General features: G+C 35.8%; 1 protein-coding gene across 1 annotated transcript; it reads left to right on the top strand.

Moving 5' to 3' along the window:
• Positions 1–1932: 1932 nt before the first annotated feature.
• Positions 1933–14193, top strand: LOC110378522 (transcription factor SUM-1). The gene is made up of 4 exons (XM_064042711.1): positions 1933–2724; positions 9181–9312; positions 13104–13209; positions 13750–14193. The coding sequence occupies exons 1-4, from the start codon at positions 2449–2451 to the stop codon at positions 13842–13844; spliced, it is 609 nt and encodes a 202-aa protein (XP_063898781.1). The 5' UTR covers positions 1933–2448; the 3' UTR covers positions 13845–14193.
• Positions 14194–14435: the final 242 nt, after the last annotated feature.

The raw sequence follows: 14435 nt of genomic DNA, 5'->3' as shown, positions 1-14435 counted from the left end.
CAGTAAACTTTATGTCTTAACTACATTCTATCAAGTCTATAAACTTATAAATATACAATTTAGTACTTACAACAAACGATATCAAAATATATAAATAAATACTAAAATATTTATTCCTAACACATCTCCATACATTCCCTGTTAGACTCTACCATTCACTACGCATGCGCGAACTTTAGTACCACAGACATTTTTGGCGCCTCTTGCGGTCCTAGTTCCGGGAAATTCCGCTAGGGGCGCTGGTGGTAATGGATAGCGGTTAATTTAATTAGGAATGGTTAAAAACGAATAATTTGTGGTTTGATTTGATTGTGATAAAATTGTGTTATGATGTAGTCTAGTGTTATTAAGATAAGTTTTCTCTGTAGCATTTCATTTTGTTTCTTTATTTCATCTCCCAAGCCTTTTTCCTGACTACGTTGGGGTCGGCTTCCAGTCTAATCGTATGCAGCTAGGTAGCATCTAATTTACAAGGAGCGACTGCCTATCTGACCTCCTCAACCCAGTTACCCGGGCAATCCAATACCCTTTGGTAAGACTGGTTGTCGGACTTACTGGCTTCTAAGTACCCGTAGCGATTGCCAAGGATGTTCAATGACAGCCACAGACAGATTTTGTTTCTTTATTATAACTATTACGTATGAGACTCAACAACAATCCTTTGTATGTTTTTATAAACATTATTGCTGAGCTTTCGTTACAATATAGTTCGGTATCTACCTACCTCATAGGTAAGGAAAGAACATGTGAGTCTAGATTGACTTACGGACGTTAACAATATTCAGCTAGAGATAGAATTTTGACATTAGCCGAAAACAAGTTGTGTTAGATTACCATCTTTTAGTAAATAAACGAAACAACAGATATATAGTTACTTAGGAAAAGTTAGGTATACAATCCTTTGCGGGATTTCTTAAACTTTATACATCAAAAGGATGCAAAATGCCTTGTTCAGTTTTATTTGAATAGCAACAGTTAAAAGATCAATGGGAAACCAAAAGTTAAGATCGTTGAGACACAAAAGTTACAAAATGAAATATCTTTAAAACCGAATTGAGGAAATACATATAAATGCTTATGCTTAGACATTTTTGTATGTTGTAAGTTTGCTCTCATATTTCTTTTGATGTTCACCAGGAAATAACAGAAGTTTGTTTTATTCTTAACATCAAATAAACAATTTTAAAGAATGTTTTAACTTATATCACTATAAAATTCTATTTCGCTAACAGATATACAGCCAACTCATATACCTATCAACCTCCATTGAAGTAAGGAGATTTATTATCAAGCTTTCACACACCATAATCATTATTTAAAAAAATAACAAGCCAGAAAACCACGGAGTAAGGAAAAAATGAACGGAGATGCCATTATGAAGGTAGGTCAGGGGCCTTCTTCTAGGCCAAACACGTACGGGGTGGATCAGTTCCCTACGAGTGAATTATAACAGGTTCTGGTCCTTTGAGACAACTGTCAACGATTTTTCGTATTACAAAAATGATCGAGTCCAAAGAAGGCGTGTAACGGCGGAGACAGTAACGTGCCTCGGCGCCCCGAACACCTGCACGTTGGCGTGCAACTTTTGTAGATTTTCCGTTATGGCACCTCCGCTAATCAGGTTGTTCTCCATGATCCACGCTTTCACAGTCATAATCATCTTTAAAAAAAATAACAAGCCAATAAACAAATAAAATATATTCTTAAAAAAAAAAAAAACGAAAAGTCACATTAAAAATCGATTCGAAATACTCAAACGAGGTGCATATGAAAAATAAAAATGTCTCAACGCTTTCGTCGCAACAAATTTAAAGGGAATATATTGCCGGCATCAATTTCAATCCAAACACTAATAAATTGGCATCTCTCAACGACGCGAGAGCTACACAGCTAGACAGTTTATTAATAGCAGACATATTTTGTAAATCTCTGACTGCGATCAACCCTCAGTGTCGCCCGTGTCGCCGGGAGCGTCACCCGAAAAAAAAAGTTGCAACTCCGAACTGTCAGATTTGGCGCGCGTTTTGAATTTAGAATTTTTGTTTCTTTTTTTGTTTTTTGTGTAGTGATGTGGCCTCTGTGGTGGTTTTTAGTGAATATAAATAATATGCAAATATATTAGTGAATTAAAGTGATATTATAAGAGGTTAAATATAATTATCATTCAAGAAAAACTTTAAGAAGTGGTAGCCATTATAAAAGAAAATTCGTTTATTTGAATTAAGGAAAATATTTTGCTCAATATTAAGTAGTGCTTTGTAGATTGGAGACTGAAAGAAAAATAAAGTTCCTATAAAAATAACTCGCTATGATTCAAGTGATTAAAAAGTTTACCAAAACGTGAACTAAGTTAACCAAGTGACCACAAAACATAACTTAATAATAATATTAGCACATACTACTTAATAGTTATTACGATATTAGTAGATATTTAAATAACCATAAACAATGAGCTACAACACCATTTACGATAACTACAACAACAACAACTACAAAGAGTTCGAATTTCAAAAAGACGAAAAACTAAACGAACAGTGTTGCCAAGTTAAAAACGAGCACAAAAGCGGGGAGATTAATGAGGAAAAAGGGGAGAGCCATGTACAACATGTTTTGGGTCCTAGCAGAAGATGTTTAGCTTGGGCTTGTAAAGCCTGTAAAAGAAAAACAGCGGCAGTCGACCGACGGAAAGCGGCAACACTACGCGAGCGACGGCGGTTACGAAAAGTAGGTTACATTCAGTTACTATTGATTTTTGGTTAGAAGCCTGTCCTAATATAAGATCTATCTGCTGTTTCACGTACTAAAGATAGGAATTCGACATTACTAATATGGGTTGACAAAATTATATCTCATATCTCGAGCCTTTTCCCAACTGTGTTGGAGTCGGCCTCCAGACTCCAGTCTAACAGGATGCAGCTAAGTACCAGTGATTTAGAAGGAGCGACTGCCTGTCTGACCTCTTCAACCTAGTTACCCGGGCAACCCAGTACCTACTCCTTGGTAAGACTGGTTGTATGACTTACTGGCTTCTGACTACCCGTAACGACTGCCAAGGATGTTTAATGACAGCCGGGACCTACAGTTTATCGTGCCCTCCGAAACACAGTCAGTAGTGTCGCAGATAAAATTAGAAAGTACATACAAACTTAGAAAAGTTGCATTGGTACTTGCCTGACCTCGAATGGAACCCACACCCTCATACTCGAGAGGTTGGTTCTTTACCCACTAAGCCACGACTTCCTTTTATGTGCTTTCTAGAGATAGAATTTTCACAATAGGTGGCCTAGTCAGTCGCTTCTTGTAAAGCACTGGTACTCAGCTACATCCGGTTAGACTGGAAGCCGACCCCAATATAGTTGGGAAAAAAGCTCGGAGGATGAAGCAAATGAAAGATAGATAACTTATTGGGACCGGCCTTAACCACTAACTTACTTAAGTTAAATTGAAAGCTAAGTTAGATATAAGTTTGTAGGACTTGGAGTTTTAATGTATTGGATTCGCATTTTTCACGATTGCTTCGTAAGAAGTTTTATTTGAAAAGTTTTTACTTATCTGAGTTTTTTAGACGAGTTGAATGGCAATAGTTTTACTATAGTGAAAAGTTTTTAACCAACAACACATGGTATGATAAAGTTGACCACAATAAGTCTGTATGTCTTTCTGTAGCACCGTGGCTTTTAAAAGGATGAACCGATTTGGATGCCGTTTTTTAGATGAAAGCTTATTTTCTAAGAATTCTAGAGTTGGGAGTTTGGGACCTGAGACATATTTTAACAAAATCTCCTCTGCTGTAATGTTATTACCTGTTTTTAACTTAAAACACTTTTTTACCTAACTACGAAACGTTTTTTTAAGTTCATGTTATGTACACATAGGTAACATAACCTATGCTTCTTGTATGTATATTCTATGCTAGAGAGATTCTAATATTCACGAAAACATTGGTAGATAGGTATAAATAATGATAATAAAATCGTAATTCAACCATTACAAACCCAACAAAATCATAAAACTAATCTAATTACCATCTAAACCTCTGCGTCTCACCATGTCTCCGAAATCCAGTAATCCTCGCGACGTGACTAACGGACGGAGTCGCGGTATTTATTTATATTATACTCGAACAAACTTGTCACATGAGATTAAACGAGTTAATTTTAAGATCATTGCTTGCATGTGTATGTATGTTGGGTTTTATAAACTGTATGGATTTATGCGTGTGTTTGTCTCGTGTAATTTTCTCTTACTTACTTTAAAATTAAAGCCCCATCGCAAACCCCAAGCAGTTTTAGGTTGATAATACCTAAAATGATTTTTTTGGTATTTTACTTAAGGTATATATTATACATATACAACTACATACACATACATACAATTAGGTAGGTACATTATCTACAATGCATCTTATCGATCATTTGGGCTAATAAGTATTTATCACTTCTATATTTGTACGTCTTTCTTTATTAATTCCGAAAGTTTTTCCAATTCACATAGGTACTTCTCGAAATGTTTTGCATAAAAGCATTTTTTTTAACGTTTGGAAATTACCTTGTCATATTTGATTGTATCCATGCTTCAAGGGATCTGTACTTCTTTCATGGATTCTTCATGCAAGTTGCATGAAAAAGATTTTTGCACAGGACTCAAACCCACTAACAACACAAAAGTCTTTCAAAACCAATTACTAACTAAATTAACGTTCAAAAACGCGCCCAAAATTAAAAGGGTGATTTAACACATGCGCGCGCGACGAGCCGTTAATATGCCGCGACGCGCGTACCCTAGGGATCCATTTCACTTTAAGCTGAACTAAATGAAGCGACATTTTAACGCTCTTAAAGTAACTGTCGCTATAGATTTCCAATCGCGTGATATTTTGGTAAATATAGCTTCTAGAGTTAAAATGGTAGACGTACTTACTAAGTGGTAGGGGTCGTGTACCTATTCAATTTCAGACTGTCACAATTTTTATCTCTACTCTACATACACTATAGGGAACATTTTTTTGTTTGCTGAAACTACCATATCCCGATTTGAAAAATTATTGTACTGTTGGAAAGCTACATTATCCCCGAGTAACATAGGCTATATTTTATCTGAGTGCGGGCAGTAGTTACATATTGCGGGATGAGAATTAAACCACGAGAAAACAGCTAACATGCAAGTAAAATGAAAGCAATCCAAATCCCACGTACCTATACGTATTAAATTACGCATAGCTCTAGATTAACGGTGAAATAACATACTTAAACCTTCTCCTAAGTCTGGAAAATACTATACTGATAATCGCATCAAAATTGGTTCAATACATACGCAAATACATGCCTATATACGTACAGGTCAAATTGAGGACCTTCTTTTTTGGAGTCGGTCAAACTCTAAAAAAACGCCACGACTGAAACAGGACCATAATATAAAAAATGTTAAATGTCATAAAATGAAATGTTCGTAAATAATCTTAACTCAAGAGTCAAGATGTAAATAATCCTTTTAAGATTCTGACAGGACACATCCGTTCTTAATTAAATCCAAGTTGATTTCTCTGTATTTCTGAATGTTTCAAATTAGCCTAGAACATTAGCCACGCTTGTAAATGTATGTGTCAAGCTATAAGAATCTACTAGAAGTTTTCCCGCGGTTTCACCCGCGTCCTGAGGGAACTACTGCCCGTACCGGGATAAAATGTAGCCTATGTTACTCAGAAAAAGTGTAGGTACCTTTCCAACAGTGAAAGATTTTTTTAAATCAGTTTAGTATATTATTTGGATCCTTTAAACAAATAACAAAAAAAAACCTCTTTTTTATATTAGTTTAGATAACAGTAATTTCACAAGGGCGGTTTTTAGTCACAGTAGGTAAGCGATTTGAAAAAAAATCAACGTTAGCCCATTTATCGCGGAAGAAAGAACAAATGGATGTGGTACCTAATAGGTATCATGCTTTTGGGTATAAAAAATACGAATACGCAAACATAAGGTAAGTATATACATATATTTGATAGTTAATTCCCGGACAAAAAAAAAGATCTATTCTCTTCATCCATCTATAATTTAGTATTTTCTAAATGATAATTTTACATAGAAATAGAATGAAACACGAAAACGATAAAAGCGTACAAAAATATCTTTTACAATCTCAATTAATTGAACAATACGTCATCCCAGTCAAAATAACTCTTTTGATTATATTTATAAACCAGAGACTAGCTCTTTTTTATTTTTCAGCAAACGGGTCGGTTGTTGTCAATGGTTCGTGCCTAATAAGCACGGGTTGTATAAAATTAACTGTTACGGATATTATTTTAGACATATTCCCTTTGATTTATTTGTTTATTGCTATTTTTATGAGTTCTTGTTTTAAAAGAATTTGGTACCAGTCTTTTAAAGCTACTATTTCAGTTTATTTTGAAACTAAACTGTTTGCCGTGGTTATTACCATTTCCCGAAACAGGGGAAAAATACGTTTAAAACAGTTCAGTAGTTTTGAAAAGTTGGAAATCGCGTCAGACAGATAAGTAATTTGTATTTGCACATTTTTTTAAACTCATGATTTGTTTAACTTATTGTACCGTCAATATTCCTTAATTTTCGGTGAAATTCTTGTCAAAATAGGTAATAATAACTTCTATTTAGCGGGAAATTATCGGTGTAGGTTTTGGCAATACCAAATTTTATAAAAAACGGAAAATACTTATATCTACTATCTAATAGTTATGATAATTCAAATTCAAAACTATGCATCAATAATCCACAAAAAAACAACAATAAATACTTCAATCAGCAACAAAAACAAAAAAAGCAACAAAACGTCAAAGTGACATTTCATTTGACAGATTTATGTGTCACTATCATAATATTTAAGGCTGGTAACACCGCTAGTACAACCGTTTGAATATAAAAATAAATCGTGTCTCTTTAGTGAGACGTAGTAAATTCGTTTTTATGTGAAATTAAGATGTAAGTCGTATATTGTCGAGTTTATTGGTGAGAGAACTATTTTTAGCGGTTAAAACCTAGTTTAGATTAACGGTACTTTCTTTGCTGAAGTAAATGTTAAATAAGGATACTTCGGCGAAATATTGTTAAGCTGCAGTTTGTTTGTTTTTTTTTAGATAAAACACGTTAATGTCGGGAATACATAACTAGTCCTATTTGAGAATTTTATCATTGTTTGATAGTTTATTTAGGTACCGAGATTGGCTCACTTTTATCCGAGTACGCGAAGTTGTTTACACGACTCGCGGATGGAAGGTAGAAGTTAGGTAGAATTATTCGTTAGGAGTATTCGTTCATGAAAACTTAAGTTAACTTAACAAACTGTTTAGATTTATAATATTAGTAAAGATTTGTAAAGATATCCAATAGTAATTATGCTTATCTATACGAAAAATTATTTAAGTTAAAGCTGATTTAAACTCGAAACATTTTGTTTTATATCCGTCATTATGCACTAACCTTTAACAGCTAATTCGCGTACATTTTCAGTACATTTTATTTACGACGTGAAACCAAGATGGCGGTTCACTAATAGCCTATACTCTGTACTGAAATCATAAATTATGTGGCTTTCACAGTTTTTCATGTATAAATATGAGAACTAATTGAAAATGTTTGTTTATTTTTTGGATGGACGTTTTTTGACGTTGTATGTTTTGTTGAAGGAAAATAAAGTAGCTATTTAATAAATAAAACGTTTTCTAAGCAAACGCACTAGCTTCACGTATTATCAATTTTAACTGCTGCCCAGAATCAATGCATGAACAACCTAATTATATAGGTAATATCTTGTTTATGTTAATAAATAATTATATACCTTATGGATTTATATAGAAAACGCAGGTAGTGCGTAGATACAGCCCCGGATCTAGGGGGGGGCAAGCCGGGGCCCATGCCCCGGGCGGCAAATTCAGGGGGCGGCAAAATCAGGCGGCTGCCTGATTTTAAATCCTAATAATACCATAATAGTTACCTACAGGGCCGTCTTAACCTATGGTGCAGGGTGTGCGAATAACGCGGGTGCCTTGGTCTCAGGGGCGCCCCACCACCAGGAAATTTCGATGAATTACACCCGTTTGATAAGGAAGTTCCATTGTATCATGATACTGACAAGCAAAGTTTCTAAAAAAAGTCGCCTTCGCTTTGATTATTTTTTCATTTTGATTATTTTTCACTTTTAACATCCTCCAACTAAGTGAAAAAATTTTCGCTCGCTACGCTCGCGGCTATATGACAATGTTGTGTTTTTGATGGTTTATCATTTTTATTGACGCACCGAATCAAGGAACACAAATGGCACTCATTCTAATCACGGTTTCTTTTTATTTGTACATAATTTGTGAGTCTTCAAACAAATAATTTAAAAAAGTTCGTGGCTTTACAATGTACTTAGTCACTTATTATTGTGTCGTAGGCTCAAAAAATTTCGAGGGTGGTGCGCTTGGGTGATGATTGCACCCAGGCGCTACATGAGCTAGAGACGGCCCAGTGAGTCTTCAAACAAATAACTCAAAAAAGTTCGCGCTCGCTACGCTCGCGGCTACTTGTTGCTTGACAGTGTACTTGATCAGGTACTTTTGTGTCGTAGGCTCAAAAAATTTCGCGCTCGCTTCGCTCGCGCAATATTATACAGGCATTGCATGGTTAATTGCAAATGTCAAATCCAAAATACTTAACAGCGTTTTTTTATCTTTTTGCCTACATTAATCTGTCTCGACTTACATAACTTAAACCTGACCAACAGTTTCAGGCTATAATGATTTGGACACTTTTTTTTAAATCATTTACCTATCAAAAAAGTGACTTTCGTTGGTGAAAATAAACATATAGGTAGGTAGGCAGGGCGGCATTTTTCAGTTTTTGCCCCGCCTAAAAAAAATTGAAGATCCGGAGCTGCGTAGATAACGCAGAGCCTCATCGATAACGCAGAGCCTCATCGATCCTTTTATATCTTACATACCTACCTACCTAGGCTATATTTTGCCCTGTTACAAAATCGCTAGTTTAGGTACTGTAGGTAGATACATCCTACAATACCATTTTATATTTACTTTGCGAACGTAAAGTTTAATTTATTCGTAAAACACTTACCTACATTAATCCTTACGTTATTAAAAGAAGATTTCGTCCGATAAGATCCGACATGATTCTTTACTTACTTCTTATCCCTCTTTTCCATCACCAGGTAAACGCAGCATTCGAAGAGTTGCGCATCAGAGCGCGCGCCGGCAGCGGGCGACTGCCCAAGCTGGAGATATTACGAGCTGCCATACAGCATATAGAGAGGTTACAAGCTGCACTTAGGGCTGCTGCTGTGGTAAGCATAATTAGGTATTAAGTATTGGATAATTAAGTATTTGCCTATTTACTTCTTGATAGGTGATCGAGGACCTAGTAATAGCTACATCGGTCAATCGATCATAACTTCATTAGGTCAAGCAACGCTTGGCACGGTCGGATCATTTTTTTCACTTTGAGGATAGTTTGATACATAGAAAAAGCTATGAGCCCCAACACCGGCGTGTGCGTGAGAAAATGATGGGTCACAAAAATATTTAGTCTGATTGCCATCGACTCGCCAAGAATAAGACCTATGAAGAAAATTGCATTTTTTTAATTGTTTGAGGTCTAAATAAAAAAACAGAGTAAGGGATTGTTCACACCAAACGTATTGTCCGCCGCTGACTGTGAGTATACTCACTGTCTGCCCCAGTGTGAACGTCGACTCAATCTGCAGTACGCGTACACACCAAGCCGACAATAGGCTATAGCGTACGATGCGCTACATGTGTGAACAAAAGAATAGGCTCGTGTAGGTTCACACTAGATGCGTACGCTGAGCGGCTGACTATTCTACACATAAAAGAGCTCAGTATTTGAAGTTGCTCGTAGTATTTTATAAAAGATCTCTGAGATCACTCGTGGTTCCCATACGATAAAACTAGCGTAATTTATTTTTTTCAAATCAGACGTTTTACTGATATTTCAATTAAATGATTCGCATTGAGATAGTTGCCATTTGCGAAGCTCTAGAGGAAGACGAAAATAATAAAAAGAAGAGATTGTGGGTACATCCCTTAAATTTGAAGAGATGTTTTCTTGGTTAATTTCATACTTTATACCTATTTCGAATATAGACTTTATCCAAATAAGTTCAAAAAATATTTTCGTATGACAGTAAAACATTCGATGAGTTACCTACTATCTTTAATACGTTTAAGTTTATATAAAAGGGACACTAATTATCGACGTGCTGTACCGAGGCGCGGCGGTGCGTACGCGGCGGAGCGGCGCTATTCGGCAACTGCGTCCGCGTAGCCAATCCGCGTCCGCCGTGCATAGTCGCGTAGTAAAATAATCGGCCACTGAGAGTCAGCTACAACAGACGACGTAACAGCGTATAGTCGGTTCGGTGTGAACGACAATTTCAATATATATGGAAAAGCAATAAACTGCGTAACGCGCGCTCACAGTCAGCGGCCGACAATACGTTTGGTCTGAACGATGCCTAAATGAAAAATACGGGGTGAGCGGAGCGAGCGCGAATTTTTCAACAATTAAACTTCTAATCTATCTATTTATTCAAGAGCAAAATTATCTAATAACTACTAACTAAATGTAACAAAAAATATCCAGGCCCAGTCTAGATGGCTCATGACCTGCCTTTGGTCCCAGCTGTCATTGGAACCTCCTTGGCAGTTGTTTCGGAAAGCCAGAAAGCCAGTCAACCAATCTTTTATCTCAGGGTAACTGGGTTGAGGAGTCAGATAGGCAGTCGCTTCTTGTAAAGCACTGGTTCTCGGCTGCATCCAGCTAGACTGGAAGTTGGGACAAGGCTAGGCAGATGATGATCTCAATTTCAATATCTATCTATACATATTCCACGAACTATAAAACAAGAAAAAAAAAACAAAATATCGCTCGCAATTAAAACGATGGTCCACGTTTAAGCCATTCCGTGTAATTCTATTCTAAGACCGGGCGCACGTGTACCAATAAATAATCTGTGGACGTGGATAGATGACAATTTAACATCGCGACACGAACGTGTAATGCGATAGAATCATAGATATAATATGTGTGTATAGTTTGTAGTTTGTAATAGAATGATAGTCGTGTCGTGAAATCGTATGTGTGTGCGCGCGCTTATATTTTTGTTTTCAGTGCGAATTAAATTGTGTCGATTTCTTTGTAGTGTATTTATAGTTTTGTCATTATAAAAGTTTTACATATGTAGCAGAGAATGCTTTTCCTAACCGACTTTAGAAAATGAAGTGGTTCGTTGCTAGGATGTGGCTATGTTTTATCTTTGCTATCCAAAAGTTCTCTCAATTTAAATGTTTTTTTTTTACTTTAGAATAACTTGGAAAAGATACAAAACCATAAAAAATAGTATTATTTTTACCCAGAATTACATGATCACATCTCATGTTAACTTAGGTATTGTAAAATAAATATTTGTATAGGGTGACTGGTAATTAGCGACTGCTACTAAAACACGATTAAACACATGATTAAAAACTTCATAAGAATTTTTTTTTATACACAATCGCAAAATCTGAAACATAGCTTAGACTCGCGCCTTCTCCCGATGTTTCCAGTGTAAACTTGGGTTTGTACAAAATTTTATAGGTAAACAAACTTAAAAAAACATTTCAGGATATAATTTGACTTTTCTCGCTACCAGTTGAAGCCAGAAACTTTAGTAAACAATCATTTCCGATACATTTAAAAACAAAAAGCATATCTTAGCAGGTAGGTATAAAGTATCAAACCAGATCACATTAAATACCATTTCTAGCGATCTGAAGTCATTAAAAGCAGGTGTCCTTAGCGCATCAGGACATCTGACATGTTCGTCGAGCCGGCACGCACTGAAATAGCCTAAAATACACGACTTAGCGGTTATCTTATGTGACATATCTACGCTAACATCGATAATTTTAATTCCATGTAGGTAGTTCCATTTGAAATTCCAATGGTCCAATGGTGTTGATTATATTACTACCGGGTATGTCGGTTGGCAAAAAAATACATCCTCCTATGTAAATATTTATACGCCTAGTCCCAAAATTCTTGCTTCTGCCATAAATCGTCCTTTCCTCCATTTCGGTATCATCATCATAATTGCAGATTCTGAATTCTAAGTAAGTAAGCACAAAATATTTATTTTTATCTAGTTTCTAGTATTTGCTACAATAGCAGCAACATCATTCGTGAAGATTTCAACTGTCTACTATTATGGTTCATGCATGAGGTACATTCGCGAAAAATGAATTTACTCTTTTTATTTCGGGTATTTTATTTATTTAAACTTTATTATGAGGCATCAATGGCCCATAGATAAATAAAATATATTAACGTATATTCCTATGTTATATACAAAACCTATATATGGGACCTACCTAACATGGGTATGGGACCCTTAAATGTGTAATCGTTTCCTATGCAGGCAAACTCAAAATATTTCGCTTTAAAACATTCAAATGTGTGGTCTCCACTAAAAATAGCCGACAATATCTCAGAAAGGGATTAATCGTTTGAACTGTATAGTTTTACTCTACTTATTGTACATTCCGATTTGATTCAACGATAGAATAGCTTAGCTTAACGCTCGCCGTTTGATCTAGCGTTTACAAAACTATCTGTATTGTCTATTTTTAAGTTCTATAAAACAATCAATGAATTTAAATTAATTGGCCTGGCTTTTTAACTATGTTGGGGTTGGCTTCCAGTCTAATTGGATGCAGTTGAGTACTTTTGCCACATGGAGCGACTGCGTATCTGATCTCCACAACCCAGTTACAAGGGCAACTCTATAAGCCTTGGTAAGACTGGTTGTCAGACTTTCTGGCTTCTGACTACTCGTAAAGACTGCCACAGATGTAGGTATGTATAACTGTATGTAGTGTACGTCAGTACGTAGGTATGTCAACCGTCACCCACAATTTAATGTGCATTCCCAAACTCCGAGGAACTCGTTATAACAAAAATGGTCACCATGACCGGTTATGTCAAGGGTTACCTAACATTATGATGATTAACCCTGCTGTCACTTTACGGACATTGTTGAATATAAGTAGGTAAGCCATATATCTTTTGTTATAGTTGGAGTCTGAAAACTGTAAGAGCTATATGGAGTCGCCGGTGACGTCACAACGTTCCTATGATACGAGAGAGACAAAAGCTGAAAAAGAGAAACCATTTTTAAGCAGTAAGTGTGCCCTAGTTAATACTAGCTTTTCCCAGCGGTTCCACTCGCGTTCCGAGGCAAGGAAACTTCTTCCCGGTCCCAAATTAAAAGTAGAAGTTTTCAGGCAGGCTATAAATATAAGAGGACAAAGTAACATATAAATCCATTCAGTAGTTTTGGCGTGAACGAGGCAGACAATGTTAATTTTGCAGATTTCATAAGTACTTATAAGATCCGATGAGGATTTTTAAGGAAATGTCTCAATATATAAAATTAAGTGTCTGCATTTAATTTCAACAAATCTTACTTTATCTCAATCCATACGTATAGAATAAGGAGAAAGTAATATTTGTAACCTAAACCATTCGAAACTACTGCACCAATTTGAAAAATTATTTCACTGTTGGAGAGCTACACTATTCCCGAGTAACATAGGCTATGTTTTTCCCGGCTTTGGGTCCTCGAGATGCGGGTAAAATAACCGCGAGAAAAAGCTAATTCGTTTCCTACAATACAAACCCAATTAGGTGCTTCTTGATAATTTTGTTTTTATTGTTACAGATGACAGCCCATCCTGTGGAGTAAACAGTCTTGCGAGATTACGATGTATCGTGCAAGCTCTTTCTAATAACTCCAACTCTAAAGACACGCCATGACACCTGTGTTTTAGTTTATGTCAAAATGACATTTTCAATCTGTCTTCTTTGCCCTATGGGGTCTATATTGTTCCTATTTTATGTAATTTAAGATTTTGAAGACATGGTGGAATAGAAATAACCAAGCACAGGAGTACCGAATGTTTTGTGCAATTGACAGCTGTCAATTTTTATAAGTAGGATTGATCAGCATATACTAGAAGAAATAGGTACCTATTTTAAAACTGAAAGTAATTTATTGTGTATATTGTAAGCCGAAATGAGGTGGAAAGTCGCTATTTATGGAGCTTATGTGAATTTTGTATTTTTAGATAGTTAGGTAAATATTTAAGTTATGTATGTACCAACATTTGCTCAATATTTGAGATTAAAAAAGATCTTGTATTATATTATTATGTTTATTTTTTAATCATGAACATCCAAATAATTATTTACCCAAGTATAATTATCCAACTGGTAACTGGGTTGAGGAGGTCAGATAGGCAATCACTCCTTGTAAAGCACTGGTACTCAGCTGCATCCAGTTAGACTGGAAGCCGACTCCAACATAGTTGGGAAAAGGCTGCGCAGATAATGAAGTATTATTAATTA

This window comes from Helicoverpa armigera, chromosome 29 (genome assembly GCF_030705265.1).
Source record: "Helicoverpa armigera isolate CAAS_96S chromosome 29, ASM3070526v1, whole genome shotgun sequence".
Taxonomy (NCBI): domain Eukaryota; kingdom Metazoa; phylum Arthropoda; class Insecta; order Lepidoptera; family Noctuidae; genus Helicoverpa; species Helicoverpa armigera.
The sequence above is the reverse complement of the archived record's forward strand: the minus strand, read 5'-3'. Positions and strand labels throughout refer to the sequence as shown.